This window comes from Ochotona princeps, chromosome 15 (genome assembly GCF_030435755.1).
Source record: "Ochotona princeps isolate mOchPri1 chromosome 15, mOchPri1.hap1, whole genome shotgun sequence".
NCBI lineage: Eukaryota > Metazoa > Chordata > Mammalia > Lagomorpha > Ochotonidae > Ochotona > Ochotona princeps.
Window position 1 is genome coordinate 54,950,778 of NC_080846.1, and position 19,658 is coordinate 54,970,435.

Consider the following 19,658-nt stretch of genomic DNA (forward strand, 5'->3'; position numbering starts at 1 on the left):
GCTATGGAGAGCCCGGGGCGGGAGCCCCACGGCCCTCCCGGTCCCTCCTAATCCTTCCTGGTCCTTCCTGGTCCTTCCCGGTCGCTCCGGTCGTCCCGGTCCCTTCCCGATCCCTCCCGTCCCTTCCTGGTCCTTCCCGGTCCCTCCCAGGGCCGACACGTTCTAGAAATCTCGCGAGAGGAGCCGTGGCTGACTCCGCCCCCAGAGCGCGGCGCCTGCGTGCTCGCCGCCAGTCCTTCCCGGGCTGTTCCCGGGTTGCGCAGTGGACGCAGGAGCGCTGCCGGCGCCGTTCCGGAAGTGGACTTGCCGGCTCGCCCTGGGTGGGCGGAAGCGGCTCACAAAGCCGACCCTGGCATCTTGGCGGAAGTTCGTCACGTCGCAGGGCCCCCGCCTGGCGGATGTGTGTCGCCGCGTAGGTGACGCTGGGAAGTGCCCGCAGCCTCCGCCGCTGCCTTCTGGAAGCGCTATGGAGGGAGAGAGGAAGAACAACAGCAAGCGGTGGTACTTCACTCGAGAGCAGCTGGAGAACAGCCCGTCCCGCCGCTTCGGCCTGGACCCGGATAAAGAACTCTCCTGTCGCCAGCAGGCGGCCAATCTGCTGCAGGAGATGGGGCAGCGTCTTAACGTGTATCCTTGCGGCCTAGGCCCTGGGCCTGGGAGTCGGAGCTCCGGCGGGCGGGCGGGCAGGGCCGGGGCCGGGGCTCCGGCGGGCGGGCGGGCAGGGCCGGGGCCGGGGCTCCGGCGGGCGGGCAGGGCAGGGCAGGGGCCGGGGCTCCGGCGGGCGGGCGGGCGGGCAGGGCAGGGGCCGGAGCTGCAGCCTGAGCTCGCGCCGCGGAGGCGCCTGCTCAGCCCTTGCCGGGAAGCCGGGTGGTGTGGCCGGCGCTCGCGCTTCCTTTCCTGGCTCTGACGCCTTCCCCGCGGCCGCTGCCTCCCACGCTGGGCGCGGAGAGCGGATCTCCCGCAGGTGCGGTGTGGGGGACGAGGCTGGCCCTGCGGTGCCGTCCGAGCTGTCAGGAGCGGGTGTCTCGCCTGCTTTGCGTCTGGGCATTCGCGGGGTCGGATGGGTGTAGAATTCATGGATCCAGTGTGTTCTGCTGTTTGCGAAATTCTGGGTTCTTTAGCTTTACTCAGATTCGTTTTTCTTCATAATTCAAAGATTAGGGCATCTCGGGATGTTTTCCACCCGAATGCGTTAGAAAATACACACTTCGTGTTAGGGAAAACGATATCGAGCTAAAACGCCTTCTGTTGTGCGCGTGAAAACTTGCTGAAGTTCTAGCGTGTTCCTCGTACGTGTTGTATCAGGAAGTGTGTGTGCAGCTCCGGAATACAGGAGGCATCCTCCGATGCCAGTTTGCCTTCTAAATCGGATTTGTTGCTTAAGCGTTTGCCCTGTACAGAGCTAAACAGTTTTGTTCGAAATTCTGTGTCTGTGGATCCTTGAGACACTCTGTGTTTGATTTAGATGGTTGGTGTCAGGGGCCTGGTCGTTATTGTAACCCTGTTGTTCCATGCGATCTGGAGATGTATTTAGAAGTTTTTCTTTTCAATGAATGAGCATCAGATAATTTAGAAACTGCTGGTCCCAAGGGTTACTCCGTGGCCAGAGAGAAGTGAGACTGTTAGTTGCCAAGGGAAGTGGTGGCAACACATTTGCCAGGGCCGTGACTGCATCCCAGAGGACTTTGTAAATGAAGGTTAGGAGCTGTCCTGAGCCAGGGGATCATCTTTGCAGGATTTGTGGAAGTTGTGTGGAAAAAGCATTTAAGATGTTATTACACAGTTTTGTTGGTAATCCACACCGAGCCACACATGCTGAGAAATTTAATGACTTGGTGAAGTACTTGTGTTAAACTATTGCAATGAATAATTTGGTGAAGGAGAGCAGGCTGCTCTTTGAGTGGGAGAAGTAAGGAGGTTTTCCTTTCAGGACGTCTATTGTGCTCAGCCTTTTGGTCTTTCCGGGAGAGGGGAGAGAGGTGATATTTTTTGGAATCTTACTGCTTGCCTGCTTGATTTTGAACCTTAACGGAAACATCTCAGCTCACAGCTGACAATCAACACCGCCATAGTATACATGCATCGATTCTACATGATCCAGTCCTTTACTCAGTTCCATCGCAATGTAAGTATAATATGTTTATGTTGGTGATACTTCGGGGACTCCTTCCACATAGCCGTTTCTTTTTGTGGTTCGTCTTTGCGACTGAACTAAGCTACGAACTTGAGAATTCAATGTTGATCGGTTTTTGTCTGTGTCACACATTGTTCCGAATACAGCTTTCCAGTTTTCCTGTGAAATGTCTTAGTTTTCTGGGAGGTGGATTCTCTTATTTATTTTTTTTTTTTGAAGATTTATTTATTTTTATTACAAAGTCAGATATGCAGAAAGGAGAGACAGAGAGGAAGATCTTCCATCCGATGATTCACTCCCCAAGTGACCGCAACGGCTGGTGCTGCACTGATCCGATGCCGGAAACCAGGAACCTCTTCCAGGTCTCCCACGTGGGTTCAGCGTCCCAAAGCTTTGGACCGTCCTTGACTGCTTTCCCAGGCCACAAGCAGGGAGCTGGATGGGAAGGGGAGTTGCCGGGATTAGAACCGGCGCCCATATGGGATCCTGGAGCGTTCAAGGCGAGGACTTTAGCCGCTAGGCCACGCCGCCGGGCCCATTTTCTGGGAGGTGGATTCTCTTAATAATGAAGTAGACTGTTGAACGTGTGAAAATTTTTTTTTTTTGTGGTGAAGGAGTGGCATTAAGTGTAAATCATTTTTCAGTTCAGCTTACGAAGGGGCCAGTAATAACATGACAACAGTGCAAGTGAGTCTAAGTAATTTAGATTTTCACAAGTTCTTGATGAAAATCCAATCAGTGCTGCAAGGTTCTGGAAAGTGTATTATGCGATAATGCCTGGAGAAATAAATGCTTTGTAAGAACAGGAAAAAAAAGTAATAGTGATAAAGACTTCTTTTTTCTCCTGCGCAGAATTGTAAATAATGCTGTTTTCCGTTTTGTTGTGGAAGTGGTCCTGTTTAGCATCGCTACTAGTAAGTTGCCGTGGAAGTGAATGAATAGTGATAGAGTAGCTTGAGCTAAGACTTTTTTTTTTTTTTTTTTTTTTTTTTTTAAAGATTTATTCATTTTATTACAGCCAGATATACAGAGAGGAGAGACAGAGAGGAAGATCTTCCGTCCGATGATTCACTCCCCAAGTGAGCCGCAACGGGCCGATGCGCGCCGATCCGAAGCCGGGAACCTGGAACCTCTTCCGGGTCTCCCACGCGGGTGCAGTGTCCCAATGCATTGGGCCGTCCTCGACTGCTTTCCCAGGCCACAAGCAGGGAGCTGGATGGGAAGTGGAGCTGCCGGGATTAGAACCGGCGCCCATATGGGATCCCGGGGCTTTCAAGGCGAGGACTTTAGCCGCTAGGCCACGCCGCCGGGCCCAAGCTAAGACTTTTTTATCCCAGGGTCATAGGGATCAGCTTACGGAGTTGTTGATCAGAGATTTCCTTGCATATTTTTAGAAAACGTTATACTTTTGAAGAAACTGCTTTCGGACTTAGCTTTGGGATGATGGGGTTTGAACTTTTTTTTTTAAGCTCTCGGAAGAGAATTCGTGAAGTCAGATACAGCCCCTGTAAATGAACACATTGGCAGAACCAAGATTGGGAGTAATTGCCTAGAAAACCCTTTGGATTTGTGCTCTAGGAATTGCTCGTGTTTTCTGATTATTCAGCAGTCGCTCGACTGTTTCTGGTCTTGACCCTGATACCTCAAGTCATACATGTGATAGTACCAGGTAGCATGTAGTCAGACTCCAGGAGCAGGTTCATAGCTGCCTTGCCAACGTGAGGGCTTTCTACACCTCTTCCCTTTCATTCTGAGAAAGAAAGAAGATCTGGGGACAGCTGTGTCTGAAGTCAGTTTATTGACTCGGTGCATATCCAGGTTAATATGTACTTCTACCTTTTAAATTGTATCTTAAAATTTTGTTTTCATTGTGTTTGAAAGGCGGAGAGAGACAGAGGTCTTCTGTCTGTTGCGTCAGTTCTCAGATGTTAGAAACAGCCGGAGCTGGGTCAGGCTGAAGCAGGATCCCACAGCTCGATCTTGGGTCTCCCACGCGGGTGGCAGTGACCCAAGGCTTCAGCCATCCTCTGGGCCTCCCAGATTCTTCTCTAGCAAGAAGCTGGAGCAAAAATAGAGTAGCCTGGACTTGGACCAGGATATGGACATAGTCCAACTGGCGTTTTAACGACTGTACCAAAATACTACCCCCTGATTTTGTGTCTTTACTTACTTCATATATGTTAAGTTCAGCAAGAACAAGAACTTGGATTTTCTGTGTGTTTTCCAAAGCACCTTCAGTAAACTTGTTAAAGGACTGATCTGGCAGTTTTCCATTGTAGAATAGTCTTTTGGATGTCCTGACTGTTTTGAAAATCCAGTGGTTAGTTTGAGGCTGTTGATCCTCTTGGAAGGATTGGTCTTTGGAAGAAGTGTTTAGAGGCTGAGTGTTAACATGGGTTAACATGCTGCTGGGAACTGCCTTATACCAGTGCCTGCTCCATGCCTGCTCTATGCCTGTCTCAACCCTTTGCTGATGTGATCTGGGGGAGGTGGTAGGGGATGACTCGGGCAACTTCGCAGCAGACCCTGTTTTGGGTATTTTGGGAATGAAACTGGTGGATGCAAAGTTTGTTTCTTTAGAGTCCTGATTGCTCTGTTTCCAGTCCCTTTTTTAAAAAAAATTATTTATTTTTATTGGAGTTGATAGATGAAAATTATTACCTTTTTTTTTAAATTTCAGTTTTTGCAAAATATACTTATTTACTTGAAAGGCAAGAATTACAGATTGGTTGAATGGGGCTTGCGGTAGAGGATTTCTTTCTTCCTTTCTTTTTTAAAAAGATTTATTTTTATTGCAAAGTCAGATTTACAGAGAGGAGAGACAGAGAGGAAGATCTTCTGTGCGTTGATTCACTCCCCAAGCAGCTACAATGACTGGAGCTGAGCCAATCTGAAGCCGGGAGCCAGGAGCTTCTTCTGGGTCTCCCATGCGGTGCAGAGTCCCAGGGCCTTGGACCGTCCTCCACTGCTTTCCCAGGCCACAGGCAGGGAGCTGGATGGGAAACGGGGCTGCTGGGATTAGAACTTGTGCCCATATGGGATCCTGGCGAGTGTTTTCAAGGCGAGGACTTTAGCTGCTAGGCCACTGCACTGGCTGCCCCATTTCCCCTGTTTTTTATTTTTTTATTTTTTTATTTTTTTTGTTTTAATATCTACTGTGCCATGAATTCCTAGACTCCTTTCCCTTGCTTATCACAGAATGTGTTTCTGTGGCTGAAACAGGCTGTGCTTGGTGGAACCCAATGAATTTTCTCTTTGTCTTCTTTCTTTTTCTCTTTCAGAAGCTATCTCAGCTACTGTGGTGCTTAGTCTGGTCCTTGGGTGCTTACAGCAATCTGCTGGGTGACACTGTAGCTTCTTCTAGTTTTGCCTTTGTAACATTGTGATTTTATTTGAAAGGCAGAGTGACAGAGAAGGAGGGAGAAAGAAGAGAGATTAATGTTTCCCTCTGTTGCTTTATTCCCCAAATGTCTGCAGTGGCTTAGAGCTGGACCAGGTTGAAGTCAGGAGCCAGGGACTCCATCTAGCTCTTCACACAGATGGCAGGGGCCCAAGGTCTTGGACCATTGTCTGCTGCTTGCCTTGGTTCATGGTCAGGAAACTGAATGGAAGTGGAGCAGCTAAGATTCAAATCCACACATTGATATGGGATGCTAGTGTAACAGGAAGTAGCTTAACTCCCCATACCATAATGAACAGTTACTTAATTCCCTTGATGTCTATAATGTCATCTTTGTTGTTGTATCGTATTTGTGTGGCCAAAGGAACACAGCAGCCTGGAAAACTTCTGTTGGAAGGCTGGTGGCATTGTGACACTGCAGGGGAAGCCATGCTTGCAATTCTGACGTCCCATTTAGACACCAGTTTGTGTCACGGCTGCTCCACTACCATTCTCCTGCTCCCTCCTAATGGCCTGGGAATGACAGCAGAGGATGAAGCAAGTGTTTGGGCTGCTGCACATATGTGGGAGGCTTGGATGAAGCTTGAGGCTCTTGGCTTCAGTGTGGTGTGGGCCTGGCTTTTGGGGCCATCCAGGAAGTGACCTAGTGGGTGGAAGATCTCTCTGTCTCTGTTCTCTCTTTTTGAAATAAAGACATTTTAAAAAAGAAAGAAAAAATACAGGGCCCAGTGCTACCAATAGCCTAGTGGCTAAAGTCGTTGCCTTGCAAGTGCCAATATCCCAAATGGGCACTGATTTGTGTCCTGGCTGCTCCACTTCCCATCCAGCTCCCTGCTTGTACCCTGGGAAAGCAGTCGAGGATGGCCCAAAGCCTTGGGACCCTGCACCTGTGTGGGAGACCCGGAAAAAGCTCCTGGCCCCTGGCTCCTGGCTTTGGATTGGCTCCAGCCATTGTGGTCCATTAGGGAGTGAACCAGTAGATAGAGGATCTCTGTCTCTCCTTCTCTCTGTAAATCTGACTTTCCAAAAAAAAAAAAAAAAAAAAAAAAATCTTTAAAACAAACATGCAAACAAGCAAACATCTCTTGGGTGTCTCTGCCTCCTCCTGGAAGACACTAGTTCTGGTCCAAAGAGCATGTTATTTAATTTTTATTATAAAGGTAATAAATTCCCATGGTAGAGAGCAGGACAGAATGGAAATGGTCAGTGTAATGGAGGAAGTGACAGCTGCTCTGTGACACCCACCTGCAGAGGCAGCCACTCACCTTGCTGTCTGTAGACTCACATTTGTATATTTGCATAAAGAAATCATGTCTTATTAAACGACCGTGGTGTAATTTGCTCTTACCTCTTAACAGAGCTTGAGAGATATCTTCATATTTCCGTGATTTTATATTTTCATAATTTTAAGTAATCACTTAGTATTTGTTTAGTAACTAATCTGTTTAACCTGCTCCCCTATTGTATATTTGGGCTGGATTAGTAGTGGCAGTAATCTTATACTTGCATATTGCACTTCTGAGCATTTTAATCCAAGTTTTTACATGTGGGGTTGCTTTGGTCAAGGATATTCATATGTAAAATTTTTGTTGTGATAGTTTGCCCTCTTGAAAGATTATACATTGTTTCTGTGTGGAAGGTTCCTTTTCCCCATATCTTTATTTAAAAAAAAAAAAGGCTTATTTGTTTGAAAGGCAGAGTTACAAAGAGGGAGAAAGAGAACAGAGAGAAAGGTCTTCTGTCTGTTGGTTCATTCCTCAAATGCTGAAGCAGTTGGAGCTGGGCTGGGCGGAAGCCAGTAGCCAGGAGCCACTTCTGGTTCCCCTGCAGCCGCTTCTGGTTCCCCAGCAGCTGGGCGGCCTGCGGCTGTTCCCCAAGTGCTTGAGGGACTGTAAACCATCACAAGTGTGGGTTGCTGGCAGCGCAGGTAGCAACTGTGCTGTGCCTCAGCACTGGCCTCTGCACGTGGCAAATAACAAATATTTTTAGAAGTGCCAACGTTATCAAGTGCGGAAGATTTTTTTTTTTCAAAGATTTATTTATTAGAAAGAGTTACAGAGGAGATTTTCCATTTGCTGGGTCACTCGCCAAATGACTACAGTATCTGGAGTTGGACAGCCCAGAGCCAGGAACCAGGAGCTTCTTCTGAATCTCCAGCATTGATGTGGGTGTCCAAGCACTTGAGTCATCTTTTGCTGCTTTCCCAGGTGCATTAGCAGGGAGCTGGGTTGAAGTACAGCAGCTGGGACTCGAACTAGCGCCCATACGGGATGCTAGTGCTTCAGGTGGCAGCTTTGCCTACTATACCAAAATGAAAGATTATCGAACAAGATACATGGGGTCCTAAATTGTTTGCTTAAATGTCTGGAGTTGGATTGGGTCTTGTAGTACAGCGAGTTAAGCCATGGCTTGGGATGCTGGCATCCAATATCAGAATGCCTAGTTTTGACATGAGTGAGAAGGGATTTTTTTTTTTTTTTTTTTTTTTTTGAAGTTCAGGTCCTTGTCTTTGGGAAATGTATTCTAAGTGCAGGCACAAGACAAGTGCATAATGTGATCAAATTTAAAGGGTGAGAAAATGAGCACACTTTTGCAGCCGCGTAAACACAGGTTGCCCTACACAGAGAAACCCTTTTCAGGAAAGGAAGTAAGCCAAGATTCCTCTGAAAGCAGGAAAAAGGCCGCGGGTGCCTGGCAATCCCTTTAGCTGTAGATCGCAGCAGAAGAGCGCTCCTCTCAGTGTTTGAGCTCCTTCATGAACTCAGGTGGTGCCTCCCCGGGGATTATATGACATCTCCACAAGTTCCAGGTGGAATTCAGTGTCTGTTTTCATGGCGTCTTCCCCTCAGGTCTAGAGGAAGCAGCCTCATCCTGGGAAAGGGGATGCCTGATTGACAAGTGGGTTAGAATTACACTTGTGATTATAGTCGGAGGGTAAGTATAAGAGGTGATGATGCGGAGCCAGGCAGGGGACCTGATTGGAGATACTTTGGTCTGGAAATAAGTAATGACTGTGCTTTTCTTCTCTGGTGTGTGCAGTCTGTGGCTCCAGCAGCCTTATTTCTAGCAGCTAAAGTAGAAGAACAGCCAAAGAAGTTGGAACATGTCATCAAGGTGGCACACACCTGTCTCCATCCGCAGGAGTCACTTCCTGATACGAGGAGTGAGGTAGGAAGTTGTTACACGCTTCCTTATTTTGCTTGTAACTTTATTTTGCAACTTTCATGTACTGAAGTATGACTTAAAGGAACTTTTGATTTAAAAAACTGGGATAGCAAATGTAACGAAGGATGTAATGTCCACTTGTTTTCTTCAAAGCATGCTGATGTGCAGCTTCATGCTTGAGGCTCCGGGTTTTCGAAATGATTGGCAGAAGATATTTCCTCTACTAAATAGAAGGAACTAGCATAGTTTATGTTCTTAGTGTACTTAGTAAAATTGTGAAATATGGTGGAGAGTTAACTGCAATAAAGCTGTGAACTCATGAGTTATCCCAGTAGTCATTTAGCATACATGTAATCAGTGTTAAAACGTTATTGATGGGATCTTTTATATTGCTGTTTTTGCTAAGTCTTTAAACTCCACTGTGTAATTTATAATCACAGCACATTTCACTTAGACTAACTGCATTTCTGCTAGTCAGTAGCCACATGTGGCAAGACTAGATTTGACTGAGATAAATCTGAATTTTTTTTGTTTATTCCCTTTTGCTTTGAACTCTATTTTTAGAAATCTAGCATTTTCCCAAAGAGAATTGTTTGAGTCAAATATTGACTAAATATTACAATACAATAAGAAGATAGTACAAATATGTTTTGATGACAATTTTTGAAAATTTTAGATTTTTTTTATCTTGAAATGTTTGTTATGCAGATAATGGGATTGTAGACCCATGCTGGTCTCTGGGTGGCATGTGGGGGGATGAGGGGAGACCCCACTCTCCCTCCTATGACTGTGGTGGGAGTAGGGAGAAGAGGAGGTGTTGTGCTTCTGCTTGCTGCCAGATCACATCAGCACCAGGGGGCAGAAACGGTCCCTTGGTTTCATCTGAGGGAGCCTGATCGCAAAAAGAAATTCCCTGAGGGTGTTGCTTGAGTAGTCTAGATTGTTCTGAGATTGTGTTGGCTTCCTTGTACCAGGTGCCAGATACCACTTCCCATACTTGCCAGCTGTCTGTCTGTTTCGGTATGTCCGTAGTCTTAGATGCTTGGTGGAGAATTTGGCCTTCAGCATTATTCAACTTGCTCTTCTTTGCATCTTTTGGTGAGGCACTCAAGTTCCTCTGCTGAGTCAGAGAAACCAGCTGTCCTGTCTTCCATGTGCATCCCAGTGTGTTACTTCTCTAAGAATGGAGTCAGCAACAGAGGTGGGGCAGTCCCACAACATGCTCTGAGATGACCATTGTGGAGTTCCCCTGAGGTTGGAGAAGAGGTGGTGTGGATCTATTGGCTGACTCCTAAGAGTCTTTGCTGAGTTGGTCTCCAGATCTGGCTCTTGGGTGTGCCCAGCATGGCCCATTTAGGACCCACCCGTGCATGCACTGGTGGGTACTGAAGCCTGGTTGGAGTAACCCCCAAGAACCCTGACCAGGCCTGTGCCCAGATCCAGCCCCTGTGTGTGCTGGCAAGTGTTGCAACCCAGCCTGGTGTCTGTGTGAACCTACAGGCCTGGCCCGTCCAGCCCCCAGCGGGTGCTGTGGCCTGATCCAGCCCACCCCTGAATCTGGCACCTGTACCAGTGGGTGCTGTTACAACCTAGTTGGCGAGATCCCCAAGGACCCATTCTAGTGCTCCCTCCAGACCCAGCCTCATGTGTACTAGTGGTAGGTGCTGCTAAGGTCTGGTCAGGGCTGTTCCCCCAGAACCAGACCCTGAGCATGCTAGCAGGTATTGTGGCCTGGCCCAGCCTGCATCCAGACCTGGCACTTTGTTGTATCAGCAGGTGATGCAGCTTAGACAGACACTTGAGGCCCGCTTCCAGGCTTGCCCTCAGACCTGGCTCTCAGGTTTGCTGACAGGTACTGCAGCATACCCCAGCCCCAGATCTTAATTGCATCAGTGAATGCTTGTGGCCTAGTCAGGAACACTACTGAGGACTCCTACTAATTCGCCCTCTGCAACCTAGCCTGGCCCAGACCTGACTGTTAAAAGAGTGCTGGCAGATGCTGTGGCCTAGTTTAGCTTAGTCCCACCCTGGTCCTGGCTCTTGGGCGTGCAGGTGGGTGCTTTGGCCTGACCCAGGGAGTACCTCCGTTCTGATCCACCCCATCTCAACTACCCTGATATCCTGTGAGTAAAGGGGTTTGGTCTATGGAAGCCCCCCAAAATCATTCAATGTATGTCAAACAAGCCCTCAGTAGCCCCCATTCTGACCTGTTCCTAGTCCCTCAGTCCCTAACAATGCATGCAACCCTTTCCTCCCCGCACTCATGGTGGCAGCAATGGTGATGGGGTGGCCCTGGCTGGTGTGTGACCATGGTGGCATAGTGGGCATTCTCTGCTCCCTTTCCCTAGATCTTAACAGAGAAAAAAAATAGAAAAAATAAAATAGGTAACTATATTGGCACATTGGTATACTTAACACAAATTTGGCTTACCCAAGTGCAGAATGTCTGCCAGCTGTTAACTTTTCTCTCAGCAGTATAATACTGTCTGGGTATAAGGCAACCTAGGCCATTGCCCTCAGCAGGAGTAACGGCAGTGTTTAACGAGAAAATGACCCAGATCTCTGCTTTTGCTGTCACCATATGATTATTTCTCAGTGTTCTACTTCATCTCCTTTTTTCTTTTTTTAAAGGAAGATCGATAATGAGTAAGGATAGTGATGCGGAGTATTTGCCAGTTCTTAGTCTAACTGCAACCACCCTTTTTTGTGGTGTTGTTGTTCCTATTTTGTCTTGATTGTGTGCATTTATATATTATGCCTTTTCAGGAACTAATTTGTCTGTCCTCTTACCTTTAGGCTTACTTGCAGCAAGTTCAAGATCTGGTGATTTTAGAAAGCATAATTTTGCAGACTTTAGGTATGTATATTTTTCTTCACGTTTAAAATATTATGTATACAATATAATATTTAGGTTTGTAAAATGGAAACAGAAGGTTTTTGTAAAGTGTCCATCTGTGTTGGGGTTAAAAGGTTGTAGAGCGTGAAGAGTTTAACACTGGTCTATGTAGAATGTAGACCAGTATGTAGGCACAGTTGATCTTACCAACAGTGATTAGTAAAGGTGTTTTCTCCCTCTTCTAGGGTTCATGATACACTTTTAAGGTTTTCCGATTTTTAACCAAATACATATTATCAAGAACTGTCTAAAGAACATTTTTTATTCCATGGATTGTTACGGACTGTCATTGCATTTTAGAGAAAAGCATTTGTTTTTACAATTAGTGTCCAGTTCTGTTATTTATTTATTTATTCGTGTGAAGATTTTTAAATTTTATTGGAAAATCAGATTGACAGAAGGAAAGACAGAGAGAAAGCTCTTCCAGTCACTAGTTCAGTCCTCAAGTGGCCACAGCAGCCAGAGCTGAGCTGATCCAAAGTCAGGAGCCAGGAGCTTTCTCCCAGTCTTTCACACGGGTGCAGGGTCCCAAGGCTTTGGGCTGTCCTTAACTGCTTTCCCAGGCTACAAGCAAGGAATTGGATGGGAAGTAGAGCATTGGGACATGAATTGGTGCCCATATGGGATCCCATTGGATGCGAGGCAAGGATTTAGCCACTAGGCTACTGTGCTGGGCCCTACAATTGGTATTAAGTTTTAGAAAGTTGGAGAGACAATCAGAGCTCGATTGTCCATCTGCTGGTTGATTTATCAGATGGCTCGGCAAAGGCTCAAACCAGGAGCTAGGAGCTTATTCTCCATCTTCCATGTGGGTGGCAGAGACCCAAACACTTGGGTCATCTGCTGCTGCTGCTTTTTTTAGGCCAGTAGCGGGGAGTTGGAACAGAAATGATGCAATCAGACATGTTGCTATGCTACAACCAATTGTTCAGAGAAGTGGAGTAGAAGGATATGAACCCAAGCAGTAGCCATCAGATAAGTGGCTCTGATGTTTTATCTAATATGATTTCTAACAGTTTGCTGCTTTAGTACTTCAGAGGATAGTGATATTCTGGTGGAATAAATTGTTAAAATTTAATAGGTGAATCAATAACATCTAATGCACAGAATTAGGATAATTTACATGACCCAAATTTTGCAATAGAACTTGTTATCTGGGAAATTTTAGTTACATGTTCAAAAAGAGAAACTGGAGGATAATTTTTATGGCACACTGATTTTGCTAAGTTATCATGAGAAAGATCATTTGGGGTTGGCTATTATGAGTGCCATGTTGCAAGATGATGAGAAAGAACAAAATAGAGCTTAGAGAAGAAAGGTTTTAAATTGGGCCCGGCGGCGTGGCCTAGCGGCTAAAGTCCTCGCCTTGAATGCCCCGGGATCCCATATGGGCATCCAGCTCCCTGCTTGTGGCCTGGGAAAGCAGTTGAGGACGGCCCAAGGCTTTGGGACACTGCACCCGCGTGGGAGACCTGGAAGAGGTTCCAGGTTCCCGGCTTCGGATTGGCGCGCACCAGCCCGTTGCGGCTCACTTGGGGAGTGAATCATCAGCTGGAAGATCTTCCTCTCTGTCTCTCCTCCTCTCTCTATATCCGGCTTTCCAATAATAATAAAATCTTAAAAAAAAAAAAGAAAGGTTTTAAATTTATTTTTCAAGACTAAGATTTGGAAGGTAGTTGTTTCTTGAACATCTTATTCTGATTTTGCATTATTTTCTATTGTTCCTAAAAGAGATGGTTTTCAGCAATAAAAACTGGAACGGGTGAAGGCCAGTCAGGAAAGGCCACTGTTCCTGCTAGGACAGGAGGTGGACTAAGTAGGGCTGGCTCATGGACCCATCGATGGGCAAGAGATCTGGCATTGGGAGAGGTTCTGATGGAGAAGCTTGGGGAACTCCTCTGTCAGGACACAAGTCCCTGCAGGTGAGCGCAAGAACCACAATAGGGAGCAACCCAGACCAGGTCAGGGTTGGTACCCACCGGCATACATTTGGTGGAGGCCAGGGGTGAACCACGCTGGCCCAGTTCGAATCACCCACTGGTGAGCGCCAGAGTGGAGTGTGGGTTGGGATGGGTTTGGTCGCAACAAAACGTGGTTCACATGAGGGCCAGGACTGGGGACTGCTTGGGCTGGGCTGGGCTACACTGTAGCCCACAGCAGTCTGAGTTGGAACTGGGAATGGGCTTGGCACAGCCAGGTTACAGCACTCACTGGCAAGTGCCGAGGCGGGCCATGCCAGACTGCATGCACCCAAACCAGCACATGAGCTCAAGTGGGGAAGGGGTGAAGTTGGTAGGGGGGGTGTGAGGGGCTTCCCTGCTGGACCACCACTCTCACTGGAGAGAGTGAGTTGAAATAGTGGCAGACCAGGCCAGGCAGGGCTATAACACCTGTGATCCTCATGTGAGCTGGATTAGGGGAATGCCAGGCTGGGTTGACTGTTCCTTTTGGTGTATGCATAAGCCAGAGTGGGTCTGGGTTGGTTGGGCTGTGCTGCAGCATCAGCTGGCAGATGCTGGAACAAGGGGCACATTCTGTTAAGTTAAACTGCAGAATCACTCGGAGAGTGCAAGATCCAGGAGTGGGGGTGGGCGCAGTGGGCACCTCCCTCTTGGGTTGCCACTCCCACTGGTGAACATGAGAACTAGGACTGGGGCAGGCATGGCTAGGTAGAGAATGGCACCTGCTGGCCTGTGTGTGGGCTGGATAGTGGGATTGGTTGGGTTGAACTACGCTTCAATGCCTGTTGACATGTATGAGAGCTGAATGGGATGTGGGACAGACTGGACAAGTCTGTGGTACATACTGGCAAGCACAGGAACCAGAGTAAGGGGCAGGCCTGGTGGGGGTTATTGCGGGTCACTCTGACTCGGCTACAGCTCCCACTGGTTTGTGTGAGGGCCTAGTGTGCTGTGGGTAGGATCAAGCTGGGCTCTTAACACTCAGTGGTTTGCATAGAAGACAGGTCTGGAGACAGAACTGACCCAGCAATTGCAACGACCCCTGTGTGCAACGAAGTGTGCCAGACCCTGTATTGGCAGGAACACACAAGAAAGAGGTCTGGGATCAACTCAGATGAAGTTTGTTTGGCGATCCCTCCAACTAACTGCTGATTTCAGAACCCCAGCCATGAAGAGAATTGCAGGCTCCGTGGTCTGACTGTGTTGTGTGGATGTGTCAGAGTTGAGCCTCCTCAGAGGCCCAGATGGAGCAGTGGATAGCATATCCAGGTGCACATGGAGGATATGGCAGTCCGTTGGAACCTGCAGAGGACACCTGGTACCGGAATAGAAGACAGAGGACAGAACAAATCCATCAACTAGCCCAGCCAAGCATTGGCAGTGAATACCTGGGCAAATGGAGACTCTTAAGAGTGGAGTATGTCAACCAGTGGATTCTGGAGAGATTTCATTGTGCTTGGAGTGGCAAGATTGGCAGTAATTCAGAACTGTTGAACTTTTTTTCAGAAAGTTTTTAAATCTTGGGCCCGGTGGCATAGCCTAGCAGCTAAAGTCCTTGCCTTAAATGTGCCTGGATCCCATATGGGCGCCGGTTCTAACCCGGCACCTCCACTTCCCGTCCAGCTCCCTGCTTGTGGCCTGGGAAAGCAGTCGAGGACAGCCCAAAGCTTTGGGACCCTGCACCCGCGTGGGAGACCTGGAAGGGGTTCCTGGTTCCTGGGTTCAGTTCAGCGCAGTCCGGCCGTTGCACTCACTTGGGGGGTGGATCATCGGATGGAAGATCTTCCTCTCTGTCTCTCCTCCTCTCTGTATATCTGACTTTGTAATAAAAATAAATTAAAAAAATTTTTAAAGTCTTTTGTTTATAATTATTATCATTTTATGTTACAGTTCCATAGGCCCCTGGGATTTCCCTTATGCACTCCCCAATTTCCCACCTCCCATAGTCCCCCTGTATCATTACTAAAGTATAGTTCTTCACACAGAAACATATGTCCGTTATTGTGGGCATGGACAATGGCAGAGAGTCCATCGTCCTATTGTCATGTAACAGTTTCATTGGGAGTCCATCTTTAGTCTGGAAGTAGAGATGCATACTACATTGTATCCTCACATCTAGATATGTTAGTCTCCATCTCACAGTGACTATACATCCCATAAATGAAAAGCCACAAAACAAAATCAACAACAGGAAGAAAAAAGAAATTAACAACACCATGAAGTTAAATAACATGCTACTGAATGACTAATGTGTGGCTGAAGAAATATAAAAGAAAATCAAGAACCTTCTTGAAGAAAATGATGCTTCTGTATGATATATGAGTCAGTGGAGAATTTAATGAGAAGAAAGTGTTCTGAAGAGATGAAACTAACAAAAAAAATCAAAATCCATGAGATATAGTTTCAGCTTATCTTTGTGAAATGTGTCTCCTGTAGGCATCAAATAGGTGGGTTTTGTTTTTTAACCCAGTCTACTAATCTGTGACGAAGATGCGTTTAAGCTGTTTACATTCAGGGTTAATACAAATAGGTGGTAATTTGGTTCTGTTATTTTACTGGGATGTTCTTTACATTTGCCTTTGGTTTTGGTGGGTGCTATTCCTCTTCTCTGTCAAGAGAACATCTTTATCCGGGAGTGGGAGTGGCCTAGAAGGGAAATAGTGGGCTCCTCCCTCTTGGGTTACCACTCCCACCAGAGGGCACAAAAACCTAGGACAGGGGCTGGGGTGGCTAGACAGAAAGGCACCCGACAACATTTGTGTGGGCTGGATAGTTGAGCTGGTTAGATGGAACTAAGCCTCAATACCCATCGACATGTACGAGAGCCAAATGGGATGTGGGACAGACTGCACTAGTCTGCTACACAGACTGGCAAACCAGGGTAGGGGGCGGGCCTGGTCTGGTTATTGTGGGTCACTCTGACTAGGCTGCAGCTCCCACTGGTTTATGTGAAGGCTGAGTATGTGCTGGGCAGAATCAGGCTGGACTGCAACACCCATTGGTTCCAGTGGAAGTCGGGACTGAAACCAGAACCAACCCAGCAATTGCAACCACCAGCTGATCGTGGTGATGGACTGTGCCGGGCCCTGTACTTGCTAGTACATACAAGAGTCTGGTCTGGGAACACCTCAGAGTTTCTTTGGAGATCTCCCCAATCGAACTGCTGGACTCAGACCCCTAACCATGAAAAGACAGAGGACAGAACAAGTCAATCAACCACCTCAGCCATATGTTGGCAGTGAAAAACTGGGCAAACGAGTAAGATGGACTGTGTAAGTTGTGCTTGGAGTGGCGAGATTGGCAGCAATTCATGACTGTTGAACTATCAAAACCACTTGAACAGGACCCTTGACGCATGCCCCACATCCGGTACCTGGGGTGGGTGGGAGACTGGGTGGGGCTTCTCCCTTAATTTCTCCTATACCTCAGATACATGAAGGAAACAATGTAGAAATAATAGTCTTATCCACTTTCCTATAGCCCTTTAACCTTTTTAACTATGTAACGATTATCAAAACTATAATAAAAAATTTAAAAAAATCTGTAAGTATCATTTGTAGGGCAGATTTGGAAGAGGCAAATTCTTTTAACTTTTCTTTACTGTGGTAGAATTTTATTTCATTTTCAAAGACAAAGGAGAGCTTTGCTGGTTATGTTATCCTGGGCCGGCAATTTTTTGCTTTTAGAATCTGGAATATGTTGCTCCATTCTCTTCTGGCCTGTAGAGTTTCCTGTGACAGGTCTCCTGTGAGTTTAATTGGCATTCCTTTCTATGTCAGTTGATTTTGTTCATGTGTACTTTTAAGGATCTTTTCCTCATGTTTGGTTTAAGAAGCTTGACTATCATGTGTCATGGTGAAGATCACTTTTGGTCAAGCCTCTTGGGAGTTCTGTGCCCCTCCTGGATGTTGTTTTCCAAATTATTTCCTTAGATTCAGGAAATTTTTCCTTTTTATTTCATTGAATACATTTTTTTAAAGTATAGTATTTTTTTTTAAGATTTATTTATTCCTATTACAAAGTCAGGCATACAGAGAGGCGGAGAGACAGAGAGGAAGATCTTTCATCCGATGATTCACTCCCCAAGTGACCGTAACGGCTGGTGCTGCATTGATCTGAAGCCAGGAACCAGGAACCTCTTCCAGGTCTCCCACGCGGGTATAGGGACCCAAAGCCTTGGGCCGTCCTCCACTGCTTTCCCAGGCCACAGGCAGGGAGCTGAATGGGAAGTGGAGCTTCTGGGATTAAAACCAGTGCCCATATGGGATCCCGGCACGTTTAAGGCGAGGACTTTAGCCACTTTGCATCTTCTGGGACTGCTATACCTCTTATATTAGGCCTCTTAATAGTGTCTTTCAATTCTTGAATATTTTTTTTAAGCTTGTTCAGCACTGCTTCCAGCTTTTTGTTTGTTTTCCCCTGGTGACAGGAAATAGCTTCCAATTCTGAGATTCTTTCTTCTGCCTCCTTCATTCTATTTTGAAGACCTTCCACTGTACTTTTAATTTGCCCCACTGTATTCTTTTTTTTTTTTTTAAAGATTTATTTTTATTACAAAGTCAGATATACAGAGAGGAGGAGAGACAGAGAGGAAGATCTTCCGTCCAATGATTCACTCCCCAAGTGAGCCGCAACGGGCTGGTGCGCGCCAATCCGATGCCGGGAACCAGGAACCTCTTCTAGGTCTCCCATGCGGGTGCAGGGTCCCAGTGCATTGGGCCATGCTCAACCGCCCTCCCAGGCCACAAGCAGGGAGCTGGATGGGAAGTGGAGCTGCTGGGATTAGAACCGGTGCCCATATGGGATCCCGGGGCGTTCAAGGCGAGGACCTTAGCCGCTAGGCCACGCCACCGGGCCCCCCACTGTATTCTTCGTTTGTAATTTCTATATTCTTTCATTTGATTCAGTTCCAGTGTGACATATTCCTTGAATTCCTTGAACACCTGCTTTACATGCTTCTTGTTCATAAAAAGCTTTATAACAAGTGTTTTTAATTCTGTATCTCTCATTTGCTCGCTGTCTTCCTCAGTTAACTCTGAGGTTGGCAGAGGGTTTTGCTCCTTTGGGGGGGAATCTTCAGTAATATTCATTGTGGCTTTGTCTCTTCTTTTGCTCTTGGTCATTGTACTTCTGGCTAGCAGAATCTTCTCCTTGGGCAGGTTTCTAAGCTGTGTCACCCACAGATCTACAGTTCAATTTTACTTATTGCAGTCGGTACACAGCTCTTTGTTTGTAGTCAGTTTTGCCACTCCCTCCAGTGAGTTCCAGGTCTGGGTTCTTATGTTAAATTTTCTCCATGGTGTCTGTAGCCCCAGCTCCTGGCTCACCAGTCTCCACCTGAGTGCAGGTGAGGCTGCACTGTTGTCTTTACAACTTTTGTCCCACCTCTGGTTGGAGCAGGTCCCAGGATTACGGAGGCACCAGGATTCCTACATGGCTAGGTTGTTGTTGGGGGTACTCTTGCAGGAATGTGTTGGCCGTTAGATCTGAGGGCCACATGGACCCATTTTGTGCCGTACAATATCATAGTTGGTATTATGTGGGAGCAGTGCAATGCACTGAGTTCAGTGAGTTCATCCTGTATCTGGCACATGTGCAGCTCACTGTTGTCCTTTGCAGTCCTAAAACTTTTGCCACACTGTACAAAATGTCACCTGACATACCACTGCTAGAGTTCTTGATTTGCTGGCCATCCGTTTTGGTGGCTACCTGGACCTGTCTTGGGTGGAATCTGTAGGATGCCATGTTGTTGCAGTTCGTGGAGTCAGAAATGAGTTCACTCCCAGCTCCGTGCATGCTCATTCCTTTCCCTTGCCTTTGCCTCCTTAAACAAAATGGCGCTCAATTTGGCTCTAGGGGGGCCGACTGGGCTGTGAAATCCACTCTGTTCCAGCACTGCTCGTCTGGGATCTGCTGCTCTGTCTCTGCTCCTGGTCAAATCAAACAGACCAGCAGGATGGACAGTTTCTGTCTGGATTTACCTCCCAAGCTCCCAGTGAAAGTCCCTTCCCATCTTATTGCTGGTGCAGTTCCGGCTCCTGATGGAGTTCAGATCACCGTTTGCTGAATGCCTCTGGGGTATCCGTCACTGTAACACCTCAC

At 47.1% G+C, this 19,658-nt stretch overlaps 1 protein-coding gene across 1 annotated transcript in view; it reads left to right on the plus strand.

The window, feature by feature from the left end:
- The first annotated feature begins 286 nt into the window (after positions 1–286).
- Positions 287–19,658, plus strand: part of CCNT1 (cyclin T1) — a 28,387-nt gene continuing 9,015 nt past the window's right edge. Inside the window, exons 1-4 of the mRNA XM_004599361.2 lie at positions 287–627; positions 2,044–2,125; positions 8,574–8,702; positions 11,496–11,556. Of these exons, the coding sequence (XP_004599418.1) occupies positions 467–627; positions 2,044–2,125; positions 8,574–8,702; positions 11,496–11,556 (433 nt within the window). The 5' untranslated portion in view covers positions 287–466. The remainder of the gene's footprint in view (positions 628–2,043; positions 2,126–8,573; positions 8,703–11,495; positions 11,557–19,658) is intronic.